Source organism: Pteropus medius, unplaced genomic scaffold (genome assembly GCF_902729225.1).
Source record: "Pteropus medius unplaced genomic scaffold, Ma_sr-lr_union100, whole genome shotgun sequence".
NCBI classification, from domain to species: domain Eukaryota; kingdom Metazoa; phylum Chordata; class Mammalia; order Chiroptera; family Pteropodidae; genus Pteropus; species Pteropus medius.
In genome coordinates this window covers 2,299,201-2,325,343 of record NW_024344241.1, presented here as the reverse complement: position 1 = coordinate 2,325,343, position 26,143 = coordinate 2,299,201, and the positions used below count along the sequence as shown (strand labels likewise).

At 42.3% G+C, this 26,143-nt stretch overlaps 1 protein-coding gene across 1 annotated transcript; it reads right to left on the bottom strand.

The window, feature by feature from the left end:
• Positions 1-180: 180 nt before the first annotated feature.
• On the bottom strand, positions 181-26,143 carry TXNDC5 (thioredoxin domain containing 5). The gene is made up of 10 exons (XM_039869381.1): positions 25,857-26,143; positions 22,087-22,236; positions 17,004-17,109; positions 12,664-12,760; positions 10,043-10,158; positions 7,842-7,928; positions 7,060-7,203; positions 4,041-4,126; positions 2,451-2,580; positions 181-1,395 (listed from the first exon to the last, which is right to left on the bottom strand). Exons 1-10 carry the CDS (start codon positions 26,123-26,125, stop codon positions 1,273-1,275), a joined length of 1,308 nt encoding a protein of 435 aa, XP_039725315.1. The 5' UTR covers positions 26,126-26,143; the 3' UTR covers positions 181-1,272.

Here is a 26,143-nt window from a genome sequence, read left to right as displayed (position 1 = left end):
CAAAGAACATACAGGTACCTATCTTATGGGAGCCTGGTCCCGTGATTGCTTTTTTCCAAGGGTGATGGTAAAAATGTTTAATAACTAGGATGGCATGAATTATGGTGCTGGCATTAATGCTAGTGTGGCCTACTTCAGCCCTGACTCAGCCCTGCCTACTCCATTCTTTGGTCTTTGGTCAAGTTAATTCCACTCTTCATACAGCATCGGGTCAACCTCTGCGAAGGCAGACGATGTACAATGAGCCTCTAAGAGGACTACCTAGGAGCAAAATCTGAAACTGCTTCCAGCTGGGGCCCCATAGTGGGGCTGCAGGGTTCCGCTGGTCCCTAATACCCAGACTAGGGAAAACTCATCTAGTCCTCTTGCCCCAGATGGCAAATGCAACCAGAATCTTTCTATAAGTTAAAGGAACAGTTATGATTAAGCCTTGCAGAAGTTTCCATGCCCATATTTTCCATGGGAGATATCAAATCTTAAACATGAATTTTAAATCTTAAAAATCTTCACATGGACCCTGACTTCACGTTAACATAACTAATGAAATCTTTCATCCATGAGCAACAAACAGAAGTATCCCTTGAACAGTGATAACTGAGCTAACAAATAATAACACACATAAGATTATGGCATCAGCGTTATCTTACTCAGGCACGTGTCAAAAGTACCATTGCTTTCATTGTGGCAAACCTCTCACGATGAGAGAAGTATTAACAGGAACGGAAAATCCAGGAGTGGCTGTGAAGGTATCTCCCAGAGGTGTGGGGTTTTTGTTTGTAACTCTGCTCCAAGCTTGGAGCAACCACACTATTAGTAAGTCATTTATGACCTTCGGCTCAGAGGAACATCGATACTGCCACAGGCTACCTTTCCAGGAGTCGTGGGCAGTTCAAAAATGGTGCTTTGGATGATGCTTCCACCAAAATCACTGAGGAACCATAACAGTCCAGCAATTTGATTTTCCTCAACTCCATTTTAGTCTCAAAGGAAACCACTTAGATTTCATCAAGAGAAGGTTAAAGGGGATGATAGATTGCCACTGAAAATATTCAGTTTGCAAAGGGATCATGAGTTACATGTTTACTTAGAGAAACTTAGTAAAGAACCTGTAGAGTGTGTTGGCTTAAGAAACACAGAGATGCCGCCACACGTTTAGGACATTCAGCTTTCTGAATAACCACCACCTGAACACCACCCAGCAACATCCACATGATTTGCTGCTCCTCGACACGGTACAGGCGGCCAGGCAGGAGAGGAGACTTCCTCCTGTTTTTACAGTTCGTCTTTTGCCTGGCGCAGAACAAAGTGGTGCAACGATTCGAGGTCTCTGCCTCCATTGTGCTCACTGACTTTTTTGCCGCCGCGGAAAAGCAACAATGTGGGATAGCCTCGTACCTTGAAAGAAAAAATTCAAAATTTGAAAACCAGTGGCCTGAATCGCACACAAATTATTTCATAAATAAAACCAGAAAAAATCCTACAGCTGTGGCCAGGAAAGTCTACGGTTAAATTTTTAAAATGTATAAACCATTTAAAAAGTGTCAGAGAGTTCAGAAAGCAAAGTCTTGGGGCTATTTATTCATTTTCCAATCCAGAACTACATTCAAAATTAGTGTCAATCCCCCGGGGACCTATTAAGGTGCACATTCCAGCCCAGCGGCACGGCACGCGGCCTGAGACTCTGCATTTTGGACAAGGTTCCCGGTGATGCCCAGGCCGCTCAGTGGACCACACTGGGTAGTAGCAAGACCCTCAAGGAGAGCCGCAACTCGCCTCTTTTCTCTTTTCAGAATTTTAAGGCACAAATTTGACTGGCATCTTCTAATGATAAATAAAAAAATATGCTACAACTATCCTCAATCTGATGAGGTAATAAACTTCAGCAGCCTCAAAAATGTTTTAAGAAAACAACACAAAAAGAGAAATATAAAATTTCAACAACAGTTAAACGATCCAAGCACAAGACGGGCGTGTTGGTATGGCTCTCTCAGGAGGAAGTTTATGTTCAAGTGTTTCCTTTAATTCAGCCATTTTATGTTAGAATGCTGGCTTATATCTGAAAAATAAGCCACTTAGTTGTTGATGATGACAGCCACAAGCCAACTGACTATTCCATCAACGAGAACGTCTGTGTAAGCGGCCCCCCATTCTCTAGCTTGAAGTCTTAGTTACTGCCCAGCCTAACACCCAGATGGCAAGGCCTAAAAACCTCCACTGAAATGTGTATAATAATAGAGGAAGAAAGCCTTTCCTTTGAGAGAGCATCTGTTTAGCTTTTCAAAAGGAAAAACAAACCGAGCACCTCAAAAGGACACAAAAAATGCTTTGTTGAGGGGACAAGGGCAGTGTGAGTTATCTCGGTTGAGCCCACAACGCCAAAGCACAGCTTCACTTGGGATCTGCTCCCAATACGTAGAGTCCCCACAGTGTTCTCATTCACATGTACCCACCGAGTACTTGCTGCAAACATTCCGTTCAGCAGTACAGTCCACTTCAGCGATCTTGACCTCTGCCAGACCAGGGAATTCCTTTTTAGAGAGTTCTTCCCAAGCAGGAGCCAGATTCTTACAGTGACCACACCTAGAAAGAGAACAACGACAGCTCTGCTGAAGGCCTGGGTCACGCTCACTCGCCTATATTTTGCTGCCAAGGTGAGCCTTGTTTTTCTGTATGAAGCGGTCAACGATTGCCTAAAATTTATAAAATATCAAATTTTCCCTTTGGGAGGCATTAACTTTTCCTCCTTCTGTTCCTCCCCCACCCCAAACAAGGAAGTCAAAAATCTATCTGAAGTAGACTTTTGGATTAACCTGACAGAAACAAGCTGGTCTGAAAACAGGTTTGGATTTTGAAACCACTTCCATGATACAGTGAACTGGGCTAACTGGTTTGTGAAAGAACAAAAGGAGAAGGACAGGAAACAAAACAGACTCTAAACATTTTTTAAAGATCACTTGAACACTAAAAACATTTTAGATTTAACTGCTTATGACTTCAACATTTCAAATCAACTTCACAGCGCCCCCCGAAGCTTCAGTGATTTGGTGTGAGCGCTAAGGCCATGACTGGGTTTCGTTCAAACCCTCTCCTCCACCTGACACTCGGTCCCTTTTCTGACTCTTCTCCCACTACATGAACTGCTCCCCTTCAATAAAGGGGATCTTCTGTCTTTAAACTCGATCTATAGCTTTAGGTTTTTTTAAAAATAGAAAATAATAGTTTTGAAGGCATTATTTGCTAATGTTTCTGTTCTTAAAAATTCAGAATGCACAACTCATGAGTCATGTGTTAATTTTTTATTTCTGCTATTACGGTTTCTCATGAATACCTGAAATGAATGAAATTAAAGAGCAATAATGACATGTGGTGACCTTACTTGTCCGCATTTAGATACAGAACCTAACACTTCTCGGCACTCTGCTTTCCCAAATGGAATGTTTCATTTGTGAAAACAAAGTGTTCTTCGATTTTACAGCTAAGGAAACTAAGTTCCAAGGAATTAAAGGACATCCAGGTTGCCTGGGTCTCAAACCTCGTGCACACAGAGCATCTCTGCTCTGGTCCCTGAAGACCATATGGCAAGAAGGTGCAGGCAATTGGGTAACATGTTGAATGGCTCAAAACAGAAAGCTGAGCTCAACTGGATCCCTCTGTAACATCTAGAAGAGACCAAGGAGCAAAGCTACATCATGATGTAGCTTTTTTAAGCAAACAAGCAATCTTTGGAAAAGTACAGAGATACACCACAAAATGCTATGGCCATCGTAATTCTCCTCCGTTACCTTGTTCTCCAAAGCAGACTGAATTTTAAAATAACCTCATTCTCCATCAATAACTGTTTATGAATACCATCAAGCTTGAACATATCTGAATATAAGAATATAATGATAACATTTCCTTATTTCCCACAACATAACCTACATGTAAGTGTAATATGTGCTCAACACGGAGCCTGGAGGGTTGGCTAACGAGCTGAAAATATGATGGGACCAAAGTGCACTAGGACAAAGAAAGTAGTTTCTAATCAAAGAGCCACTTACCATGGGGCATAAAACTTGATGAAGGTTATTCCTCCTGCAATGGTGTCCTCAAAGTTATTTTCCGTAAGTGCCAACACGGTGCCCTTCTGGGGAGGGAAAAGCCACAATGCAAATACATCGCGTAGAGAAGGGCAGGGTCATGTTTTGGGACTGCAGAAATATGAACCAATACTCTTTTTAAATGCTGTTATGCATGCCCCAAGGTCACATAAAAATACCTGTACAATTTGCATTTCCCTAGCTACACAAAAGGGCAGAGCAGTGGCCTCTAAAGGGCAGAGATTCATCAGGTCCCTTGGGCCCTGAGCCCAAGAGATGCTTTGAGAAGTGGCAGACACAGCCCAGTGTTCTGCCCCCCGGCAGTCCAGGGTGGGTTCAGGTGCAGCTACTGTCCTTCAGGGCTCTGCAGTGTGGACCAGTCAGCTCTGGGCAGACAGGGCTTGAATCTGTACTTCCTAGGCATGGAGCCTACAACACCAACCAGAGTCCCACTGCTGGCCCTCCTGAAGTCTGTATATATATGGCTACTCTCACAGGCTCTACCACTCTCATATGATATGGATTCACAAAAATTATCTTCTCTATGTCACAGAAGGACCTTACAAAATGTTATAAAAGCATAGGGAATGATATGTATTTTACATATAACAGGCTCCTTTCCATTCTTAAATTCAAAGCTAATGTAAAAACTTCATCTAAGCTCTGGCTAGAGAATTTAAGGGAAAGGAGCCACAAGGAAGTCTGCTTTAAAGGGATTCTATCTTGATAGTTCGTTACAGAATTATGTCTATGTGTCTTTCCACAAATATTTCTGCGATTCTCTTGAGGGCAAGAACATGTATGATTTATCACGTGGCTAAATGTACCAGGTCTGCTCCACTTGAGTCTGGCACCAAGCAACGTATGTCAGTGACTGGGAGACGAAGTATGCCAAGGGGGCCATTGTAGAACACTGCCATCTTTCTTTATGTCCAGAAATATGATGCCCCACTCACTGAAAGACCCACTTAATGGTGGAAAACTTTATTATAAATAGAAACCGTTCTGTGTTTGATGAAAATATCCATAGTATATAATTATACTCAATTTGGGATGACCTTTATAACCACCATGACACACACACTCCTCTAACATATGTGGTCATAACAACTACAAAATCATTTGTTTACTTCTTAAACCAAAACTTCAACTTTTAACTGACACCGAGGCGATCCCCAACCTGTGAGAGACTAACTGAGAGGTGGGCTGTGGGGTGGGGAGGCCCGCTGCTCCCCACCCTGGGAGGATGGGGTAGGTGGCTCCACTGGTTTTTCTGATTCCAGACACCTGGGCTCAGGGAGTGTTGGCTCCGGTGAGTCAAGATCTCTGATGTAAACGCTGAGTACTAGAGCGTTACTGGGTAGGCAGTCACCATGTCTGGCTCTCTGCCCTCACCTTGAGGAACAAAATATCCCGCCTCTTCCTTTTCCCCCAATGTCCCTGTGTCCCAAGTTAAGAACATGGAATGCTATGAAGTGTAGTTGTACAAAATGAAGTAGCAACGAAGACATTCTGCTTTGGAAATATGTTTACAAACATGCCTTAGGTTCTTAGCTAGAAAATCTAGACATCATTTTCCTGGGAAAACATTATTTCGACTCTCCTTGAATAATCTCATTTTCACCTATGGCTTCAACACTGGCTTCTACCTAAAGTTGCAGACAATGTAAACCTACTCATCTTGTGCTGACATCGTGCTTCAGCTCCAGATGGATATATTTGACTGTCCATTGGGCATCACCATCTAAATATTCACCACAACTGTGAAAATCATCATCTTGAGAACTGAACTCAAGTTTAGTTCTTATCTCGTGCTTGGTGCCATATCCACCAGCTAAGCCAAAAATCTGAAAGTCACTTCAGACTCCACATCCTAACTGGGCTCACAGAGTTGGACTCCTTATGTTGGCTATCTTCTTCTTTCCATCCCCACTTTCACAGTCTTAGTATTTTTTTGCACTTTAGTTTTTTTTTTTTGGGGGGGGGTGTCATCATCTTTTATGACCTAACACATCAGTTTTCAATCTGTTTCATACATGCTGCTGCTAGTCATCTTTCTAAAATTCAACTATGCTTGAAACCCTCCACTGGATCCCTATAATTAAAGCTCAAAGAGCATTGGCTGGCTGACAAAGTCCTCTACAACCTAGCTCCTGCCTCTCTTCTCTGGCATCCTGCACTGCACCCCTCCTTTTCATCCCATTCCCTCGTGCCTTCGTGCCTTCCCCATGTCTCTCCAGCAACTGCCAATTCATCTTTCAGTTCCTCAGTGATACCTCTTATCTGCCCCACCTTTCTCAAACAATGACCAGCCCTGCACCCATTTTTACCACAGCTTCTGCGACATCTGTATGTATGTGTTCTCATCTGTCTCACCCACTAGACCTGCCACTGTACACAGGCAGGAAAATAGTCTTATTTATTTTTGTTTCCTGGTGGCCTAGGACAGTGCCTGAAATATAACAAGGGGTTGATTATTACAGAACAAATGAATCTAAAACCTTATACTATCTGAATGAATGAAGATAATACTTCAGTAAGTCAAGACTGCCTAAGCAAATGAAATATCCTACAGCAATTTGCCTTTCAATTCCAACGTGCACATCTTTTCTGCTACAGATCTTTCAGAGGTCTTTACCACAGGTTAAAAAAAATGATTGCAACACATTAAGGAAACGAACAGAAACAGACAAGCTTCCATAGCACATACCCTCGAGTATAGTGATGACTGAATCAATGGGAAGAATTTTCCAGAGATTTTTGACCAAATTCAGGACGCATCTCACATCTATTTCAGGGGAGCTTTTGCTTACATTAACCCCTTGAAGTATGTAAAAGTAGTTGAAGAAAATGTTTTGGGTTGAAAAGTCAACTGTAAGCCAACCATCTGAATTACTCTATACTGTCCTCAAACTGTCACTTTGTCCAAGGCGTTTGAGGGCAGTGCCTTCTGTGGGCGAGGGTGGCGGCAGACACCTACCTTGTCGGCCTCTGGCTCAGCAGCCAGCACCGGGGCCTCCGAGGGCTGGGCGGTCTCGGGAGTGCCCTCCGCATCACTCTGGAGCTGTGATTCCACATACTCTCTCAGCGAGTCCAGATCTCGCTTTCCCTTGTACTGGTCAATCTGTCCAAACATGGGCCACACAGAAACACTGACAAGTTAGTATACTTGAGTGCTCTGAATAACTCAAACCTCCTCCTGACCCCTCTTGCCCATGTGAAACCTCCTGCCAGATGTCTCTGCATGGTTGTGTGAGCTGTGCGATGTTTGTGTGCTCAAGTTTAAATGCAAAGGCAGAGGTTATAAACCAATATTTGGGCTTTTGTGAGAGAACTTTACAGCTCATTCCTTCTGCAGAGCTATGAGTCACAAAACCCTGGGTGCTGACTCAGGTATTCTGAGAAGCTGACCATCAGCCAGGGATGGAAGGGAGGGAGGGAGAACCTTACCAAGAGTGAGCATTAACCTCTCTCAGAGGCTGTGATCAGAGCAGTTACCTTAGGACAGATGTGGGTTATTCTAGTGACAACCTGAGCCAAATGGAAGGTTTCAAAATATTATAACGATGGACAGTTTTTCTCAACTACCCAAATCTTATCAATTAAGAGAAAGCCATTTTCGGTTACATGTATTCCCTTAAACTAGTGCCCAAGCAATCAATGCATACTGGCAATTCACCACAACTGTTAAGTCACTTGACAACTCAGCCCACTGTGGTTAAGAGAAACACTCTTTCTCCACATTAAGGCCTAAAGACATACCTTTTTACCGTCTCGGAACCAGAGAAGAGTGGGATAGCCACGGACCTGATTTCCTGAACAGAGTTCATAGTGCTGCGTACAGTCAACCTACAAAGAAAGTTCACATTTCCAGTTAGTGAGCCCGCCTGATAAAAACGAGCTATTGGGTACCCCGGGAGTTTTTTTTTTTTTTCTTAATATAATTTCTAAAACCCTTGATCTGCAGCATCTTTGCCAGCAAGCTGCAGTTTCTGCAGACTATTCCTAAAACAGGTACCCCAAAATTCCCCCGAACCGAGGGAGCAGCACAGCAAGATTCACTTTAGAGACATGATTTATTTTCGTTTACTTATAATGCTCATTTTTAGGAAGCAACATTTTCCCTTGAGCAGGTTAACAGGTAGAGAAGGGAAGCCTAGCTTGACATCCTGGGAGGGGCGGGCCTGGCTGTCGGTGATGGACGCCCACACCAGTCGTAACGCTAGCTTAGAAATTTATTCTCATGTTCAAATTTAGAGTTTTAAATTCAAGGAGAAGCAAGTAGTCAATTTTAAATAGGAGTACTTGGTATATGATAAAGATAAAACTGAAAAGATGTTAAAATCAGATTACAGTATCAATTCTGTAAGCTCAATTTACCAACTGCCACAGCACTTCGGATTATTTCCATTTAAATTTTTATAAGATTCTGCTTGTTTAACATTTTTATACAACATTCTATTCTAAGTCACTTCTTTTTAACTTTTCTGACATTAAAATCAGCTGTACAGAGCTTATTTCTCACTATGTCAACAAAGTAGATGAACTGTTATTTTAACAGATAAGACTGAAGTCAGAGAGCAGTTCCAGTGTTAACCTGAGGCACAGGAAGCCTCCAACTACAACTGGGGGTGGGAAGGCATTTTTAGGGTCCAGTTATATGTCCAGAGATGAAGGGCCACAGCCCAGTTATTTAGACTCTGTCTGCTCATGCTTGGTTCTGCGAGAAGCCTCCACTGACATGAATTGAAAATAAAATAATCCCCTATCAAAGTTCAAAACATAATTTAAAGTAAGGATACAAGGAATGGGGAAGACAGAAGACAAGATTATTTTATGATTACATCTGATCTTTGTCCTCTTGCAAAGTGTAGTTCAGCAGGAACCCTTTAACTGGTCAAAAGTGACTGCATCAAAGTTGTCTATAACCATGAGTTCGTAACAATCCCCAAACAAAAGCTACTTTGTCATCTTTGGAGGACAACAGGGAACCAACTCATTATTTGTAAAACTGGCAGTAAAGGGGAAGAATCAGGCTTTTATCCTGTCTTTCCTATATGAACTGCGCCACTGGATAACCAAGTGATAAACGAGGACAAGTTTCTGTTGCTAAAAAAATGAAGACAGGATGCTTAAATTACATTTACTGAAATGCTTTAATTTATTTATTGAGAATGAGGTGCTAAGAAGTTGCCTTAGGTTGGCCAGCCAGGTCTACTTGACTCCCAAATCTATGCTTTTGACCATTTCACCATGCTGGACAGATCATCTTATTAACTATGGTCACTGGACACATAGTATTACTTCTGTAATACTATGGGCCCCTGGCAAAGTAGAAAATGAGATTTTTATTAAAGGATATCCAGGCAATGATGTCTGGCGGGTGCTGGAGAATAGATGAAATTAAGTGTTTGATGACCCAGAAGCTGCTCTGGATATTTCCAGAAAATCCAGTTACACAGAATTTGTTAGATATCGCTTCTGGCTCCTCCACGTAAAGTAGGAAAAGTTGGAAAGAATTCCAGGCAGCAGTGCAAGCTGAGTCTTACCATAGGGAGGGTCCCCTGCATGGCTCTGTGAGCACAGAGCCGAGGCTTCATTAGGAAAGAGCTCTTGGGTGAGATCAAATGTGGACAGTCTCCAAGCACATCCAGTGAACATTCTCTAAGGCTCTGCTCCCTATCTTTGCAGAAAGGGCTCTGGGGCTGCCAATTCAGAATTGGCCATCGCTTCAAAACAAACAAAGGAGCCAAAGCCATAATTTATCTCTAAGCTGTGGAAAAGCCAGCACACTCGAAACCAGGCTGCCATCTGTGAAGGTGAAATGAATTATCAAGTGGCACACTAAATGGAAATAATAAATCAAGTTTGCGACTTTGTGCACAGAATGAATAATGGGCTACTCTGCTAATTAATCCAGCCAAAGGCGGTCTACTTCCAGTTTAATAAGGGCTTTCACTTACCTTGCCAATCTTGACAGTTTCGGAATGTTCAAGGCCCAGAGCCAGCTGCTCCCAGGTCGGAGCCAGAGCTTTGCAGTGACCACACCATGGAGCGAAGAACTTGATAAAGTGGTCGCCTTCCATGTGGAGCCAAGGCAGAGAAGGGGGAAAAGGGAGTGTAATTTACATCACACCTAACTAGAGATTAGCATCTAATCTTTGTTTTCTTGCAAAGCTCAATTCAGTAGGAACACTAACTGGTCAAAAGTGACTCTGCATCAAAAACGTCTATATCCATGAGTTTGTAACAATCCTCGAAACAAAAGCTAATTTGTCATCTTTGGAGGACAAGGAACTAATTCATTATTTGGAAAACTGGCAATAAAGGGTAAGAATCAGGCCTTTATCCCGTCTTTCCTATACGAACTGCACCAGTGGTTAATCAAGTGATAAATGAGGGCAAGTTGCTCTTGGCTAAAAAAATGAAGTCAGGATGCCTGAATTAGAATAGCATTTGGCATCTGGATGAATTAACAGATTTAGGCAGTGACTGCTGTGGCTGCTGACATCACAAAGAGACTTCAACAGCTATAAAGTCTTATCAGAACCCCTAAAAAACATCAACAAAAACTGATAATGTCTCTTGATTCATGTACCAGTTCACAGGGAATAGAAAACTCAGGGACATGTTAAATTACGCCGTGGGGATACAATCAACAAAGTCCACACCATGGGGAACTCTACAGGTCAAACAACCTATGTGGTAGGAAAGAAAAATGTAAGGAAGAAAAAGAGATGTTGGGGGTACATGGAGATAAAACAGACTTAAAAGAGATATATCAAAAAAAGACCAAACTAAGCTGTAGGGTTTAGAAACACACACTTGGGTAATGAAACCTTAAGGAAAAGCAAGGAGTGGTTTCCATAAAAGTCAGAAGGGCTGTGACTGACTGGGAAGGGGTACTAGGAGGCTGGCAGTTTTTTTCTTTAACTGGACAATAGTTACAAGGTGACTGCTTTGTCACAATTCACTAAGCCCTACATTTGTTTTCAGTATTCTGTGTTTTATTTTATACTAAAATAAAAGGTTTAAAAACTGAATATTACTACCTTGGCTAGGAGGAATAAAACCGAATCTTCAAACATTATTATTTGGACACTGAAGATTTTTTTCTGGGCTGTTTTACCTTGACCAGCCTGGGGTGTAAAAGATGTCAGGCCAAGACCAAACCAAAATCAGGCTGTGGCCAAGGAGAGAACTAACTAATGAACACTGAAATATGACTCGGACCTAGAGTAGGATGTTGCCACACCAATGCTCACAGAGGTACCTTATCACCATGGCAAGGATACACTGAAGGAAATGTTTAAAAACTTGCTTCAAAAAATTAGCAACTGATCTGCAAAGCTGAAACCAGGTCTCTCCAGACGGCTCTGTTGCTAACCTTGTGTGGGGAGGTGGAGGCAGGATGTCCAGGAACCCACAGAAGTGTCAAAGGGAAGTTGTAAAGGCAGGTGGCTACTTTCTGAGGAGAAATACTCATGCGAGCAACATAGGCAGCATCTCTAGAACACTGCCCTTCAGTGATGACTTGCTTAGGGAGTGACCAGGCTGGGCTTCTGGGAAATAAGTCTACAACAAGGTGATTCTGGTAGCACATCCTGCAGTGAGCCCATGCCAGTCTCAAATTAAAGCGAATCCCCTGCAGGGGAAAAAACCCCTTGAAGTTCCACGGTTAGAGCACTGGTACAAATTAAATAACCACCTTTAATGAAAACAGAAAACGGTTGAAGGCATCAAAATTATTTTAGACCTTAAGTGTGGTGGGGGGAAACTTATTTAGACACTGAGTGGGGTGTCTAAATAACTTCATGGAACTTCATGTCTCAGCAGGCATGAAGTTACAAGGCCAGGTACACTTTTAAGCCCTTTACCACAACATTTCCAACCCAGTCTTACAGGAGGATTTCTCTCCATGGCAGCATTTGAGAATAGAGGTCAGCAAGGAAGCTAAATTTGCTTTCAAGTCATTCACTGCTGAGCCAACTCTTCTGAAATGTGTGAAGAAAGGAGGACTTATATTATTAACATTAGAAATTGTACATAGATCATTTTTAATATTTTTGAGACCATTTTCAGAAAATAAGATGTGGTCTAAGAAAATATTTTAAGTGTAAAAAACATGTATACTGATTCACATGCTGTAACAGTCTCACTAAATTCTAGTTTAAACAGATAAGAGAAACTTTTGTTTCTGCCTCAGGTCAATAAACATCTGATTAACATTAATATAAATAAACACTTCCTTATCCAGGGATGTACTGTATCCATAGCTCATGTACAAGTATGCCCATTCACGATTTGTGAGGTCCAAATTTCCACACCTAAGGCTTTAGCTTAGCATCAAAACTGGCATTTTATAAAGACAGAGACAAAAGGAGGAAAAGCTTCTAAGAGGAGGAGCATTAAACAATGATGTTAAAGGGACTTGAGAGAAACCCTTGATAAGTGCCACAGATGCTGCTATCTATGAGTCCTCAAGTGGCAAAAAGGACAAGCCCAGCAAATCAAGGAGTAACAATAGTCAGTGGTTCTAAGAGGCGTGTATCCCACGGTGAACACCAAGGTTCGCCTGTCATACCTTGTGCAACGTGCAGCTCGAAGTTGCTTGCTGAGAGCTCATACAGCCCCTGCTTGAGCTCAGGGGCTCTGGGCGGTTCTACTTCTGGCTCTGGTGTCTAATAGGAAGAAACGAAACAACGGTCACTGAGTTCATCTGTGAAGACATAGTGAAACCCATCAAAGAGGTGACCAGTGTCTGTCTAGAACCTTCTGCAGATCTCCTCCCTCACCTTGCTACCTCGAACCTATGTGGGGTGCTGGTGTGTTGAGGGGGACCAGGATAGGAACTAACTCTGTTGGGTCTTCTGTACGCTCAGTAAGAAGCCCCTTGCCAGCCTCCCCCTCAGCAAATGCTCTAGGACTGATACTTGTAGAAAGCAGATGACAGCCAGCCCCACCTCAACCAGTCCTTTACTGCCCTAAACCCAACCAAACAGAACAGACAAACTAAAAGATAGGTCTACCCCAAATTAGCAATCTGTCCTGTTCTTTGAAATGTGATCTGAGATTTCACATAGAATACAAAATGGAATTCTTGATAGACTGGCTTTAAGGAAGAAGTACCTAAAGACACAAAGGTAGCAAACTGGACAAAACTGAGAATGAGAACCCACCAGAGAATAGGAGGGAAAGGCTACCCTTTATTCAAAAAAATAGTAAATAAACAAACAAACAAATAAATAAGTGAAGGAAGGTAAAACTGAGAAAAGTAGGTGATGAGACAGTAAATTCAGACAAGTGAAAAGATGAGAAAGAGAAAACCAGGGCAAACATAACTGTTCTTTTACGAAAGAATATAACTCATGACTAAGTTTGGAACTGAAATACACAACGAAGGGGCAAGAAGTGACTGAGAAGGCATCGGTGTGTACAACTAAATGGTTACCACAGGAGTTACTGCACAATTATAAATTTCTCAGTTTCTGAGGCCACTACCACGGGGGTGAAGAAAAGTTCACATTACCATTTTGCTACAGATACATGGGTATTATTCAATTGTTACATGGCAGTTCATAGTTCTATTAAAAAGAATATCCAAGTTAAGTCATTAAAAGCTTTAAAAGTAGTGACAGCTCAAAGCTGTACAGAGCTAGGACCTTAAAGCACCATGAAGTTTTCCTTTCTGTTGCTGGCTTGTCAAAACTTTCAAAGGGTTAAGTACCCACACAAAAGGATGCCCATGAGAATTATGGCTAAATGAACAGTCAGTGAGTTCCAATAAGGTGAAACAAAACCCTGTATGTGTATGTGTAAGATGTTCAAAGGGCTGTCAGTATAAAAGTGTTCATTTATGGCACTTAGGGGCACACTTATTCTTGTGCTCTGTGGCAGATACCAAAGCTGTCTCCATCAGGGGAACACTGCAGTATGTCACAGAAATGGAATACACTCTAAATTCTTCAGAAAGCAATCGGCCAATATTGATCAAGAGCCATAAAAGTGATCTTGCTTTCTTTTTTTTTTTTTGCCTTGTAATTTTACAAATATATTCTAAAAATATCACTCAAAAGTAGTAAAAATGTCCTTTACAAAGATAAATGTTTCCTATAGCATTTCTGATGACAGAAAAAATTATAAGTAACTAAATATCCACTGACAGAGAAGATTCGAATTATGGCAAATCTACATAATATATGATCAATATAAAGGCAATGTAACTATATAAAAAGACCATTAATAAACTGTTTATATTATAACTGTTTAAGAAAAAAATACAGAAGCAAACATGGAAATATAAAAATTGGGATGGAATGTTAGGAATGGACGGTTTTCCTTTCTTTGAGTTTCTTTAATATGGCTATAACACTAGGGAGAAAAATCTAAATTTATCCTGTCTAAATATAAAAGTGTGCATATCAAGTTATTTAGGTATAAACACAGATGAAGAACTTTTTTTAAAAGCTTTTGCTTACAATAAACAGCAAAGTTCAAACTGAAAAGGATTTTCACTTCACAGTATAAAGTTTTCTACAGTAAGGCACATTGTCATTGTTTTTAGCAATTATCTGAGATCCCTACTGCTCTGAGACTCTAGGATACGGACAGTGGGTAAACTGGTTCTAGAGTGGTCACAGGTGGATTCCACGTGGCCATGAGCCTCGCACACAAAGAAGACAGGACACTGCCCCTCAGGACGTCTATGCTGAGCCTTGGCCTGGCCTCACAGTCTGCACTTTGGGCCATGTTTCCCCTAAAGCAGTGGTCCCCAACCTTTTGGCACCAGGGACCAGTACTCCCATGAGAATCTAATGCCTAATGATTTGAGGTGGAGCTGAGGCAGTGATGCTAGCACTGGAGAGCGGCTGCAAATACGGATGAAGCTTTGCTCTCTTGCCAGTGTCCAACCTCCTGCTATGCAGCCCGGTTCCTAACAAGCCACTGACAGGTACCAGTTTGAAGCCCAGGAGTTGGTGACCCTTACCCTTAAAGGGAAGTTGGCCCACAAGATGAAGTGTCTCTGCCATCTTGATACTGACTGCTGGTTTCTTGAATAAAGTCATCATAGAAAATTGGCTTTATTGGTGAAAAGTTTATTTAAAAAAAATTTTTTTTTTTGAGACTATTAACTGCTCTTTAAAATTAGCTTCCTCCCATCAGAGAACATTTTCACAAAGGAAACAATTTGAAATTTAAATCTATGTGAAAGTTACACCTGCATATCTAGCTTTTAGGCCATGAAAGAGATACAAATAAATTCTCTGAGGTTTGTGGTTTTCCCCACATACCTAAAATTAGATTATAGTCTCTGGTCAATGCTTATTCAACACCATATTCCAACGTTCTTGACATACACTTATAGACTTTAAAATGTGAGGTATAGTTAGCCCTTAGGAAGCAGCTGGGTTTCTGATCAGCTGTGACATTTCGGGAGAGAGTTGACGGACCACACGGACACCCTGCAAAATGACACCAAAAGCAGCGGCACCCTGAAAAGACTGCTAGAATTGCACATGAACACAAACAACCTTCAAATCTGTAAACACCTACCTGATACACTAAAATAGTCCTGGTTAAGTTTTTAAATTGAAATTACATTCAGACTTCAGATACTCTTAATATTTCATCAGAAACACACAGCATGGGAACACTGGTCATCTTTCCCATCTCTCACTAATACAACACCTCAGACCATTCAAGTCCAACTGAGCCTCTCTGGTACTGAGCATTCAGCATTAATCTGAAAGCACGAAGAACCACTTAAGGAATGGTTTACAAGAGTAATGATTTATAACAAAGTTAATACTCCCAACGACAAATGGAGAGGGAAAGAATTATAAATTTTCCTTAATAAGTAACATCCTACACACAGCTATGTCTCTAAAAAATAGAAGTCATAGTTTCTATAATTTCCTGCTATAATCCTTAGTGTAGGGTGGAACATTAAGACAAAGTTTTAAGGGTATTAAATTATGTTATCAGCAAAGCTAGTGAGGGTCTTCGGGACCAAGGGCTGAGAAGAAAATGAAAGATTCACACCATGGGTATAGTGAGTGGGAGTAAGAGTGAGATGGTAGCTGTGGGAGGTGGGAAGGAAGAGCCAAGGCTGGCCCGGACTGGGTATCCTGGCTTAGACCCCGGGTGGCCAAGAGTCAGTTTCTGATGTTAAGGAATTATTGTCAATTGAACTACATACATGTGAGAGTGGCATAGAGGTTATGTTAAAAGGTACTAAGTGCTTATCTGTGAGATGCATACTCAAATATTTACAAATGACACTCCATAAGGACTGACTTTGCAGATAAATAAGGGATATGGAGGCAGTTAAGACAGAACAAGACTGGCAAATGGGGATAATTGATGAAGCTGAGGGCTGGGTACATGGGACCATCTTCATGATACTCCTTCTTACCACTCATACATCATTAAGACTCTTCTTTCTACTTGTGTGCATGTTTGAGTATTTCCATAATAAAAAGTTTTTAAAAAGTTAATCTTTTCCACTTACCTAAGTACTCAAAGTAGTTGAAATCATAGAGACAGAAAGTACAAGTGTTGCTGCCAGGAGCTGGGGGAGGGGAAGTGGGGAGTTACTGCTCAATGGGGACAGAGTTTCAGTTTTAGAGATGAAAAGAGTTCTGTGGATGGAAGGTGGTGGTGGGTGCACAACAATGTGAATGTGCTTAATGCCACTAAACAGTACACTGAACAATGGTGAAGATGGTAAATTTAATGTGTATCTTACCACAATAAAAAACAATTGAGAAGAAAAAAATGTTAATATTTACTTATATCATCAATGAGTTCTAAAAAAAAGTACAAAGTAGCCTCAAAATGGGAGCCTTACTTTTTCACCTAACCTGGCCTCTTTATTACCCAAAATGTAGGAGCAAAGACAGGGAGGGCTTTCTGTACACTCACGGCAGGCTCCTCATTCAGCATCTGCAACATCCAGTTTTCCAGTGACTGGAAGTCCCGAGGACCTTGGTACTTCACAGCTTCTTGGCCAGGCTTGAAAAACTTCAAGCTGAAAGGGTAACAAAGGATTAGACAATGCAGATTTTTAAATCACTTAAAATTGCTCTGAGTAAAGAGCACTGTCTTATCAGGGAGCAAACTCATTTAGTGAAGTAATCGGAAAATGAGTTATCAATGGGCTGAAGCCAGGCATGTATCTGCTACTCTCTGATAAAACTTGAAAAAGAAAGAAAAATAATATTCTATAAGATAATATATTCTATGAGATAATATATTCACTTAATCCTAAACGTTTCAATGCTTCATATTTTATTCAAGAAAAATAAAGCTGAGGTGAACACATCAAGCCTAACACTTGAATTAACCTCCAAGCTGCAGGTGTTCAGTTGGGTATAACTCTCTGAACTTTTACCTGCTAGGTATTTGTTATCCTTACCAGGGTTCAAGTTTTTATGTTTGTTTGTTTTTAAATTAGAACTACAGTAGAAATAGTGTTATTTTGCAATAAATATATTTCCAGGCTACCATGTCAGTTATTTGACTCTTACAAATCTGGGTATTGTGAGAATTCAAGTCTCCAACTATACGAACGATTTTGATCTCGGTTGATACGGTCTATTCACTTCTCCACAGAGAAGGAATTTTTTTCCTACACATATTAGCCTCTGAAGATATCTGCAGACAGAATACAGAGCATTCAGGTGAGTGAAAGACACAGCCAGAGGCTGAAATTAATACTTCCAGATTCTGTATCATTCTACTGGTAACGGAAGAATATGCTCATAATAAAACTTGATGGAGAGTGTCAAAGAATGGGGGTAGAGGGGATTAATTCTTTTACTGACAGAATAGAAGGTGTCAAAAATGAGAGAGAAATGTGGCTACTGACAGAAAAAAGAGAAACACAGACAAGTTTTTTTGGGCGAGCCTGCCCGCTTATCTAAAACACACCTAAAACTTCTACAGCATGTACCTGGAATTTGTTAGTAGATGCCCAAATATGCAGTGTCAGAATGTAAGGAGTCAAGATACACAGAAATCAGAATTGTAGGTTTGAGTAGCTAACTCCCCAAATGCCTCAAAATGAAGTTTCATAGCTTTATGAGAAAACCAACACACTGGCTGGAATAGATACTGAAATTAAAACGGGCTTACTGGCCTCACCCAGAAGCTAAGATCCTGTGGTGGGCTCAGGTGACATCCCTAATGTGCCTCCAACGAAAAATATATGCAACGCTTTCTCAGTAGCTTATACTCTCATTAATGGTAACAAAAGCCAAAATCTAATAGATCTGAACAGTACACCTGTGACTTCATGAAATTTAACATTTCAAGCAACTCCAAAGACCTCATCATTATGAATGCCAGCACCCATTTCTGGAACTGTGTAAAGCTCTGGAAATGTGTGCTTTGCCCAGAGAACTAGAAGATACTTCTGGACCTCACGTCCTTTCTCTCTTCCAAGTGCCTTCCTCCATCAAAGAGCTTCAGGACAAAAAAAAATAAGTGGATCCTCAAAACATCAGAAAGGACCAGCTATTGTCAAACTCATTCTCCATTTCTTTTTTAACTTTAAAAATCAGTAAAACCTACATTATGCTGAGTGAAACAGGTCAGACAGAGAAAGATAAGTACCATATGATTTCACTTATATGTGGAATCTAAGGAACAAAAAGAATAAACTAATCAAAAACAGACAAATACAGTGGACAATTTGGTGACAGAGGGGAGGGGGCTTGGGGAGCTGGGAGAAGCACAAATTAGTAGCTGATAGCTGGGCAAAGGGATGGGTCTATTTCATGGCATGAGGAATGCAGTTAGCATTAATGTGATGGCTAAGTGGAGGGCCAGGGAGGGAGGGAGCAATTGAGGGAATCGTTTTATGAACAATATAGATGTCTAACCAATGTACTGTATACTTGAAACTAATTTAAATAAATTATTTAAATTTGTAAAAAATCAGTAAAACCTAATATGTAATATTTTCTAATGTGGTATGCTTTGCATAAAATAAAAATAAACAATTTTTAAAAATCTTGTTAGATTGAAAATCTTTCTACCCAAATCTTTCTTCCTTAAGTTCTTAAGGCCTAGGGATAGAATTAGAGCTTATTTTACAGACTTTTCAGTCTGACTTCAATTCCCCCCATAGGTGGAAATGAAAGTGATGAAGAGGGGACCGCGGGGTACAAACCCAAAGTACAGCTCCAAGCTTTTCTGCTATTACCAAACCTCCACACAGGCATTTGGGTTTTTTTAGTGGTCTATTTCTTTTTCAAGCAGAATGGAGGGGAGAAAAAGCCCATTTATGGGTCATGCTGGAAAATGGTATGATGAAAGTTCTACTACAACAGATGAGATGGTCTTATGGGTTGAATTGTGTCTGGCAAAACAGATCTGTTGAAGTCCTAACCCACAGTAGCTGAGACTGTGACCTTATTTAGAAACAGGATCTTTATAGAGACAAGCAAGTTAAAATGAGGTTAATAGGGTGGGCCCTCATTCAATATGACTAGTGTCCTTATAAAAGGGGAAATTTGGACAGAGAGAGAGACTTGCAGACAGGGAGAGGACCCTGTAACAATGGAGGATTGGAGTGATGCACCTTTAAGTCAAGGAACACCAAAGACTGTCAGCAAACCACCAGGAGCTGGGAAGAGGCAGGATGGGTTTCAGAGGTAGCATGGCCCTGCTGATGATTTGATTTTGAGCTTCTGGCTTCCGCAACTAAGAATAAATTTCTGTTCTTTTCAGTCAGCTGGTTTGTGGCACTTTGTTACAGCAACCCTAAGAAACTTTCAGTGCTGTCCCTGCTCACATTTTCTCAGATAAGAAAGATTATTTTCTGGCTCAACAGGAAGACCTTAAAAACATTTTTCTGAGCATAGTCAGCCACCCCTAGGGGCATGGGAAGCCAAATTCCCTCCCTCTCTAATCCTTTCCTCCAGTTAAAGGTATCCAGGAAACAGTGACATAAAAGTAGATATACTGACACACACCTGTGTTTAGGCATTTACTTTCATTATCTGATTCAAGTCTTGCAATGTCTCCATGAGATGGGTACAGTTTTAGAGGAAGTAAAAGCTCATACAGGTAACTCTATGAATTCCCTAATGTGACTACATTTTATGCAGCACACTCTAACTCCCGAATTCAATGAAAAAAATCTCTTCTCCGGCACTTGTGCAGGGCTGTCACGGTCACAGAGGTTCCTTCCCAAACCACATTCAGCATAATGTAAGCCCATTTTAGTTATTTTTACAACACAAAACCAGTGCATGGTTTTCTTGGGGAGACCAAATCTTCTAAATGGAAATCAGGACAAATGATCCACCATGGATCTTTTAAAATCTGTGAATAGCATCTATGGAATTGCAGCCAGATAGCTGGTATAACCAGATACACTCTACTCCCTTCTCTGATGCCTCCTAACATTTGCCCTCTCAGCCCTATTATAGCTCCTATTGTTCCACCTTCCCTATGACATAGTTTTTGGTGTACACAACCACACGACTATAGCCAGCCATTTAAGAGTGGACATCACAGCCAACCATCCAAACATCTCTGTTGCCCCTGTACCTTGAAGTAACAGGCTCTCAACAGGTAAGCATCTAGCTTACCTGCTCCACCTACTTACTGACTGCTTCTTTGGGATGCTCTCCATTCAAGCAGTTTAAAGGCAATACTATGAAGCATACATCAGTGATGCCTTTTAGGTAGGTACATATAGTGGGAATTAGATCTCTACTAACCTGACTTAATGTAGACTTGAATTAGATTAGAAAGCATTCACCAAAGATTAGAGTCCTTTATGGAAATGCCAAATTTCCAAATATTAAGGGAAACAACATATATTGGCTATGCTCAGATCACTGTCTGCACACACATTATTTCACATAATAATGCTATGGGAGGTGAGGTGGGTATCAGCATCCTACTTTAGACTTAGAGGTTAAATAATATGACCAGAGCTGCATGATAAGTAGATGGTAGAGCTGGGATTCAAACCTTGGCTTCTAAGTTTCAGCCCCAGAGTTCCTTCAACTTTTCTATGCTGACTCTCAAGTATGAAGATAAGCTCAAGTTTTATATAGCATTTACTTAACTCATCAAATTTGACAAATATTTCAGGAGTCGCAATGGCCGGCTCCTTCCCTATCCTTCTGGAAACAGCATCTTCCCTTTTTTGGAGAAGGGCTCTTTACTCCAACATTTGCCATGTGGTCTGAATGGGCCTGCTGTCTTTCTACAAGAGCATGACTCCCCAGCAACAAGAGCAGTTCCCAGAATAATCACCCCACGTAAGCTGGGCCAATTGGTGATGGGCCCAAGTTCACCATGGCAACAGAGAGATGCAGAGCCAGAAAGTTAAGTCACCTTAAGGGAGACACACAGCAAACACAGGCCCCCAAGCCCTTGGAGCTGAGTCTCAGAGTTTCTCCCACAGCCTACTAATTAATATCCTCTTTTGTTTATTAAGTCAGTTCCAATTTGTTTCTTAAAACCAAAAAATGCTTTTAACTGTCAAAGGAGTAAGTAGTATCACTTGTCAGAACTGCTGTACTCCATTTTGTTACCTTTCTGTCCAACAGAAACAGCCCTGTGCTAGTCGAATAGGAAATTACTCTAGAAAGGATGCTTAGGAATAATAGTGACCAAAAATTCATACTAAAATTGATGACAAAGTCTGTTTTCATTGTGTAAATGTGAACATCAAATGAGACAAGACCTCCTGGAGACCACCATTTTTGTCTTGCAAACACATGTTCTTATAAAAGGAAAACCCATCACGGATTAATTAAAGGATTTTTCCAAAAAAGGTACAAAAAGACATCTAATATAGAAGCAGTGTTAAATATAATCTTTCCCTAAAAACAGGGACTACCTGCTTAAATTTAGCATCTCACTCCTCGGAACTACAAAGGAAGTTATCAAAAGTGTAACTTGGACTTTCTTTTGCTGAATGAAGCTGGCTAAAAGATGTGGAAGGCAGAAGATACTGGAAACATGTGCCCTTCCCACTTACGTGGGGTATCCTCGCACTCCCTGTGCAGAACACACATCTGAGTTGGCCGTGCAATCCACTTTAGCCACGTAGACTCTGGCATCTTCCATGCTGTTGTACTTGTCTCCCAGGTCATTCCAAGTAGGCTGCAGACGTTGGCAATGCCCACACCTGTAATAAGGTGAAGTAACGAGCATAGTGAGTGCTGGGTCAGGGGCACCTGACCACCTCTTCAGCTCTCTGATCCTTTCTTTACACCACAGCAGAAATGGATTAGCTTGCAATTACTACAGAACCCCATTTCCCCGCTTATAACCCTCCATAAAGTCCTTGCATTATTCTCAGCATGAAATCCTGTTAGCAAAGTACTGTACAAGATCTGCTGACCTCCCACTTGATATCCATACTCCAGCTGCCCTCCTTACTTTGTTGTCTACCCCTGAGCCACACTGTAATACTTGCAGTTTTCTAAAAGGGCCACCACAGCTTGGCTTGCCTAGGGAATCAGTACACATTCTCTTTGATGTTTCCTCCCGAAGCCTACCTGGATAATTCCTATTTGCCCTGAGGATTAGTTTGACTGTCACTTCCTCCAAGCAGTCAGCCAAGACTCGCCAGGCTGTTTGGTGCCCTTTCTCTTCTCTACGGAAAAGCAAACTTGCTCCCCCTCTACTGCAGCAGCTTAGCACTTCTTGCTATAGTTGCTCCTTTATTAGCCAGGCCTCTTCTACTACTATATCACCAAGTATCTGCAAATGCAAGGCAATCTATCTCAAAATTAAATAAATTCTGCATTTTTCTCCAATGAGAAGTTTAAAAAGTCTGTGGCAACTCAAACTTTTAAATATGATATAATGAAATGTACACTTATATTTACTGTATGAACTTAACTACACACAGATATTTTTTAATCGCCTATCTTTAAAATGTTAACTTATAGTTTCTTGCTACTCTTCACATTTCCTGACAGCATGAGCATCTTTCTCATCAACTAGATCTACTTTTTGAGTCATAGAGCTGATCATCTTTAATTGTCAGCTCTCTGCAGTGCCATATTTAAATTCTTCATGAGCCTACACTGGAAACTTTATTTCGAACTTCAAGTACAGTCACATATCATTAGGGGGCATGGGTTTGTTTTTGTTTTTCTCTTTCAGCTGCTAAGTGTGTATTCATGTCTACAATGTAACTACTTGCTGTATTGCTTTTATAAAGTGGCCTTTAACACGCTTGCCTATAAGAACACCCTAAACTTAAAATTGTGAGTTCATCCTCGAAATAATGCCTCAATAAAATCTCTTTGCCTCTTTTCTGACAGATGACCTCGATAAAAACCATCTAAAGATAGCACTGAAAAAGTATGCTTCAAGCAAATGTGTCTTCCCTAAGAATATTTTCTTGGCCAGCTAAGAGAATCCTTGCTTTTTAAGAGACTCAAACACAATATGATGCCCTCTTCTTTAGAAGATAATTATGAAAGAAAACCAGTGTTATATTTAAGTATATTTGGTACAAGGGCTGAGAAGACAGCACTGTCCTTTTTATAACTTTCTCAGTATCCAGCACATGCTTGGCAAATACTGTTTGGCAATTTCTCAGTGACAGATCCATAAGTGTCATGCAGTTGGTACTTCTGGTTTGGGACTCTTGTGGCTACAACGCAAGCTTCTGAGACAGCGACTATGTTCAGAAGGCAGCCTATGGCCATGTAATAGGGCAAATCTACCTAGTCCTCCCAAGGAGGCAGCCCCAATCCTGACCTCATTGTTACCACCAAGTTCAGGGTGACCTGCATACTGGCCATAAAGAAGAGGCTGGAACAAAATCTACAGGAGCAGGACAACCCTACATCTGCCAAGTTCAGAGCAAAAATACACAGATCAGTGTTCTCATTACATGGTACCCTTGGCCCCTTATCATATATGTGGGCTTCCAATATGCCACAAAGATTGAAACTGGAAAGAGATGTGAGATGGGGGCAGTCCACAGTATATTTTGAGTCCCAATCAACTGTTAAAGTTAAACTTTCTTTCAAATGCCATCATAGAAACCCAGAGGTCTCTGTTTAAATATTTTGTAACAGACTATTCATAAGCAAACAAATAAAAACTTTACAAGTTACTTTTATTTTTTGGAGAATCCACTTACAAGTCCATAAGCCACATTTACTTCATACCAAGGGCTCAAATTTGCCAGTTTTTCCCCGTCACTCAGTCAAGGACTAGCTGCTAAATAACACAGAGACTCTAAAATTAAAACTCCATTGGCACTGCATGGACTCATTATGTCTACGTGTCAGTTTTTCTTTAAAAAATAAAAAAGAAAGATTTATTCCACTGGAATAGGCTCCAATTGCGTAGTGTACTTAACTGGATTAGTTACTCTGAGAATACTCCTTTCCAGAGTAACTATTAATATTGAATATTTTACTCTACAAAGTATTTTCTATACCACTGGTAGTTCTAAAAATCCAAGTCAGTTCGTTCTTGAGAACTTAAAGCACAACGATAGCTGTGACTCAGAACGGCCCCACAAAGTTGATTTAACTCCAAAGGAAATGAAATACAGTAATAGCCTGAACATGGAGAGAAAAAGAAAAGTTTCCTCCAACTTCCGCCAGCACATTTTCTGAATAGGCTGTTTCTCTTAGGCATCTTTTAACTTCCCACATCTCTTTCCCACATCTCAAGGAACCTCTCCCCCGCACTACAGAAGGACGTCAAATTCTGCAAATAAGCCTGCAAACTGCCTTGTTGCCTTAACACTAGCTTTCTGCTCTGTCCCAAAAGAACTTCCCTTTATTGGGGCACCTAGGCCCTGCGAGGAAAGCACTACCTGTGCTTGTATGAATGACACGAAGTCCTTCGCTAGGTCAATTCTCCGGATAAGAGTCTTAGGGGTTGGACAGGAGTCCCATACCAAAGCCCCCCCGCCCCAGAACCATGGCAGGCGGTACCGTCTGTTTGACGTGGTGCCATTTGCCATCTCGCTTTCCAGACAAGCCAGCCCCGAGAGAGCGGAGGGGAGGAGGTGCCAGAGGACAGCTCTGAGATGAGGAGCAGGGGCTCCTATCACCCAGGGCACAGCTTCCTATCCACTCCGCGCTGCGGAAGGGTCCCCAGAATTCGCACTACTCTAGCTTCTCGGGGTAGTACGGGAATACTCTTCTGCCTGGGCCACACCTTCTCCTCTCAGGAACACACCAAGGGGGATATCACAACTTTACGAGTTCCTATTTTTCAATTAAATCTTCAAGCAGAGGATGTGCCCCCTACAGCTAGTGATCGGAATCCCTCAAGTGTCTGCGGCTGGACGCCGGGTGCCAGCGGCCGCCGCACGTGGCCCACCTGGTGCTAGCCGCTCTGGCAGGCCGCCGGCGCAGCAAGTTTGAGGCAGGGGGGCGGGCAGGACCGTGCAGTGGCCTCTAGGATCCCAGCAACCCCAAAGGGCGACGACCTCCCTTCCCCTCCCCCAGCCCACGGATTGGGGGAAAGGGGCACTCGGGAAGGAGGAGGGGCGGCCCGTCCTCGGCTCTCCCCTCCGGACCGCCCGCCCCCTCCTGCACCGCCCCGGCCGCCTTGCGCCACGTCAGCCGCAAGCGCCCCAGCCCTGGCCCGGGACCCGTACCGCCCCCGCCCCCTGCCCTGGCGGGACCCGCACCGCCCCCGCCCCCGGCCCGTCGCGGTGCCCCTGTCCCCAGGCCCCGGACTGCCCCCGGGGCGCAGAGTGCGGATCTGGGGGTACCCGGCCCGGGCCAACCCGGGCCCCGAGGAGGCGGCACGGCCAGTTACCAGGGCGCGAAGAACATGACGAAGTGCGCGGCGCTCTCGATCCCGTGCGTGAACATGTCGGCCGTGTACAGGTGCTTGGCGTGAGGGTCCTGTCCGTCCCCGCCGTCGCCCGCAAGGGGCCCGTCCGCCGCCGCCGCCCCAGGCTCCTGGGCCCTGGCGCCCCAGCGCCCGCCGCCGCCCTGGCCCAGCCAAAGCAGCATCAGCAGCAGGGAGACCGGGGCCGGCGGCCGGGGCAGCCGTGGGAGGAGGCGTCCGGGGCGCGCGGGCATCGCGGCGGGGCTGGCGCG

Bases quoted from the DNA above. Each gene is read 5' to 3' on its own strand.
- TXNDC5 (XM_039869381.1), bottom strand. From the start codon at position 26,125: ATGCCCGCGCGCCCCGGACGCCTCCTCCCACGGCTGCCCCGGCCGCCG. The intron at 17,110-22,086 runs GTAAGTGGGAAG...TTACCCTTTCAG, and splicing joins GGAGTGCGAGGATACCCCAC to CTTGAAGTTTTTCAAGCCTG. The intron at 10,159-12,663 runs GTATGACAGGCG...TCCACATGGAAG, and splicing joins CGAGCTGCACGTTGCACAAG to GCGACCACTTTATCAAGTTC.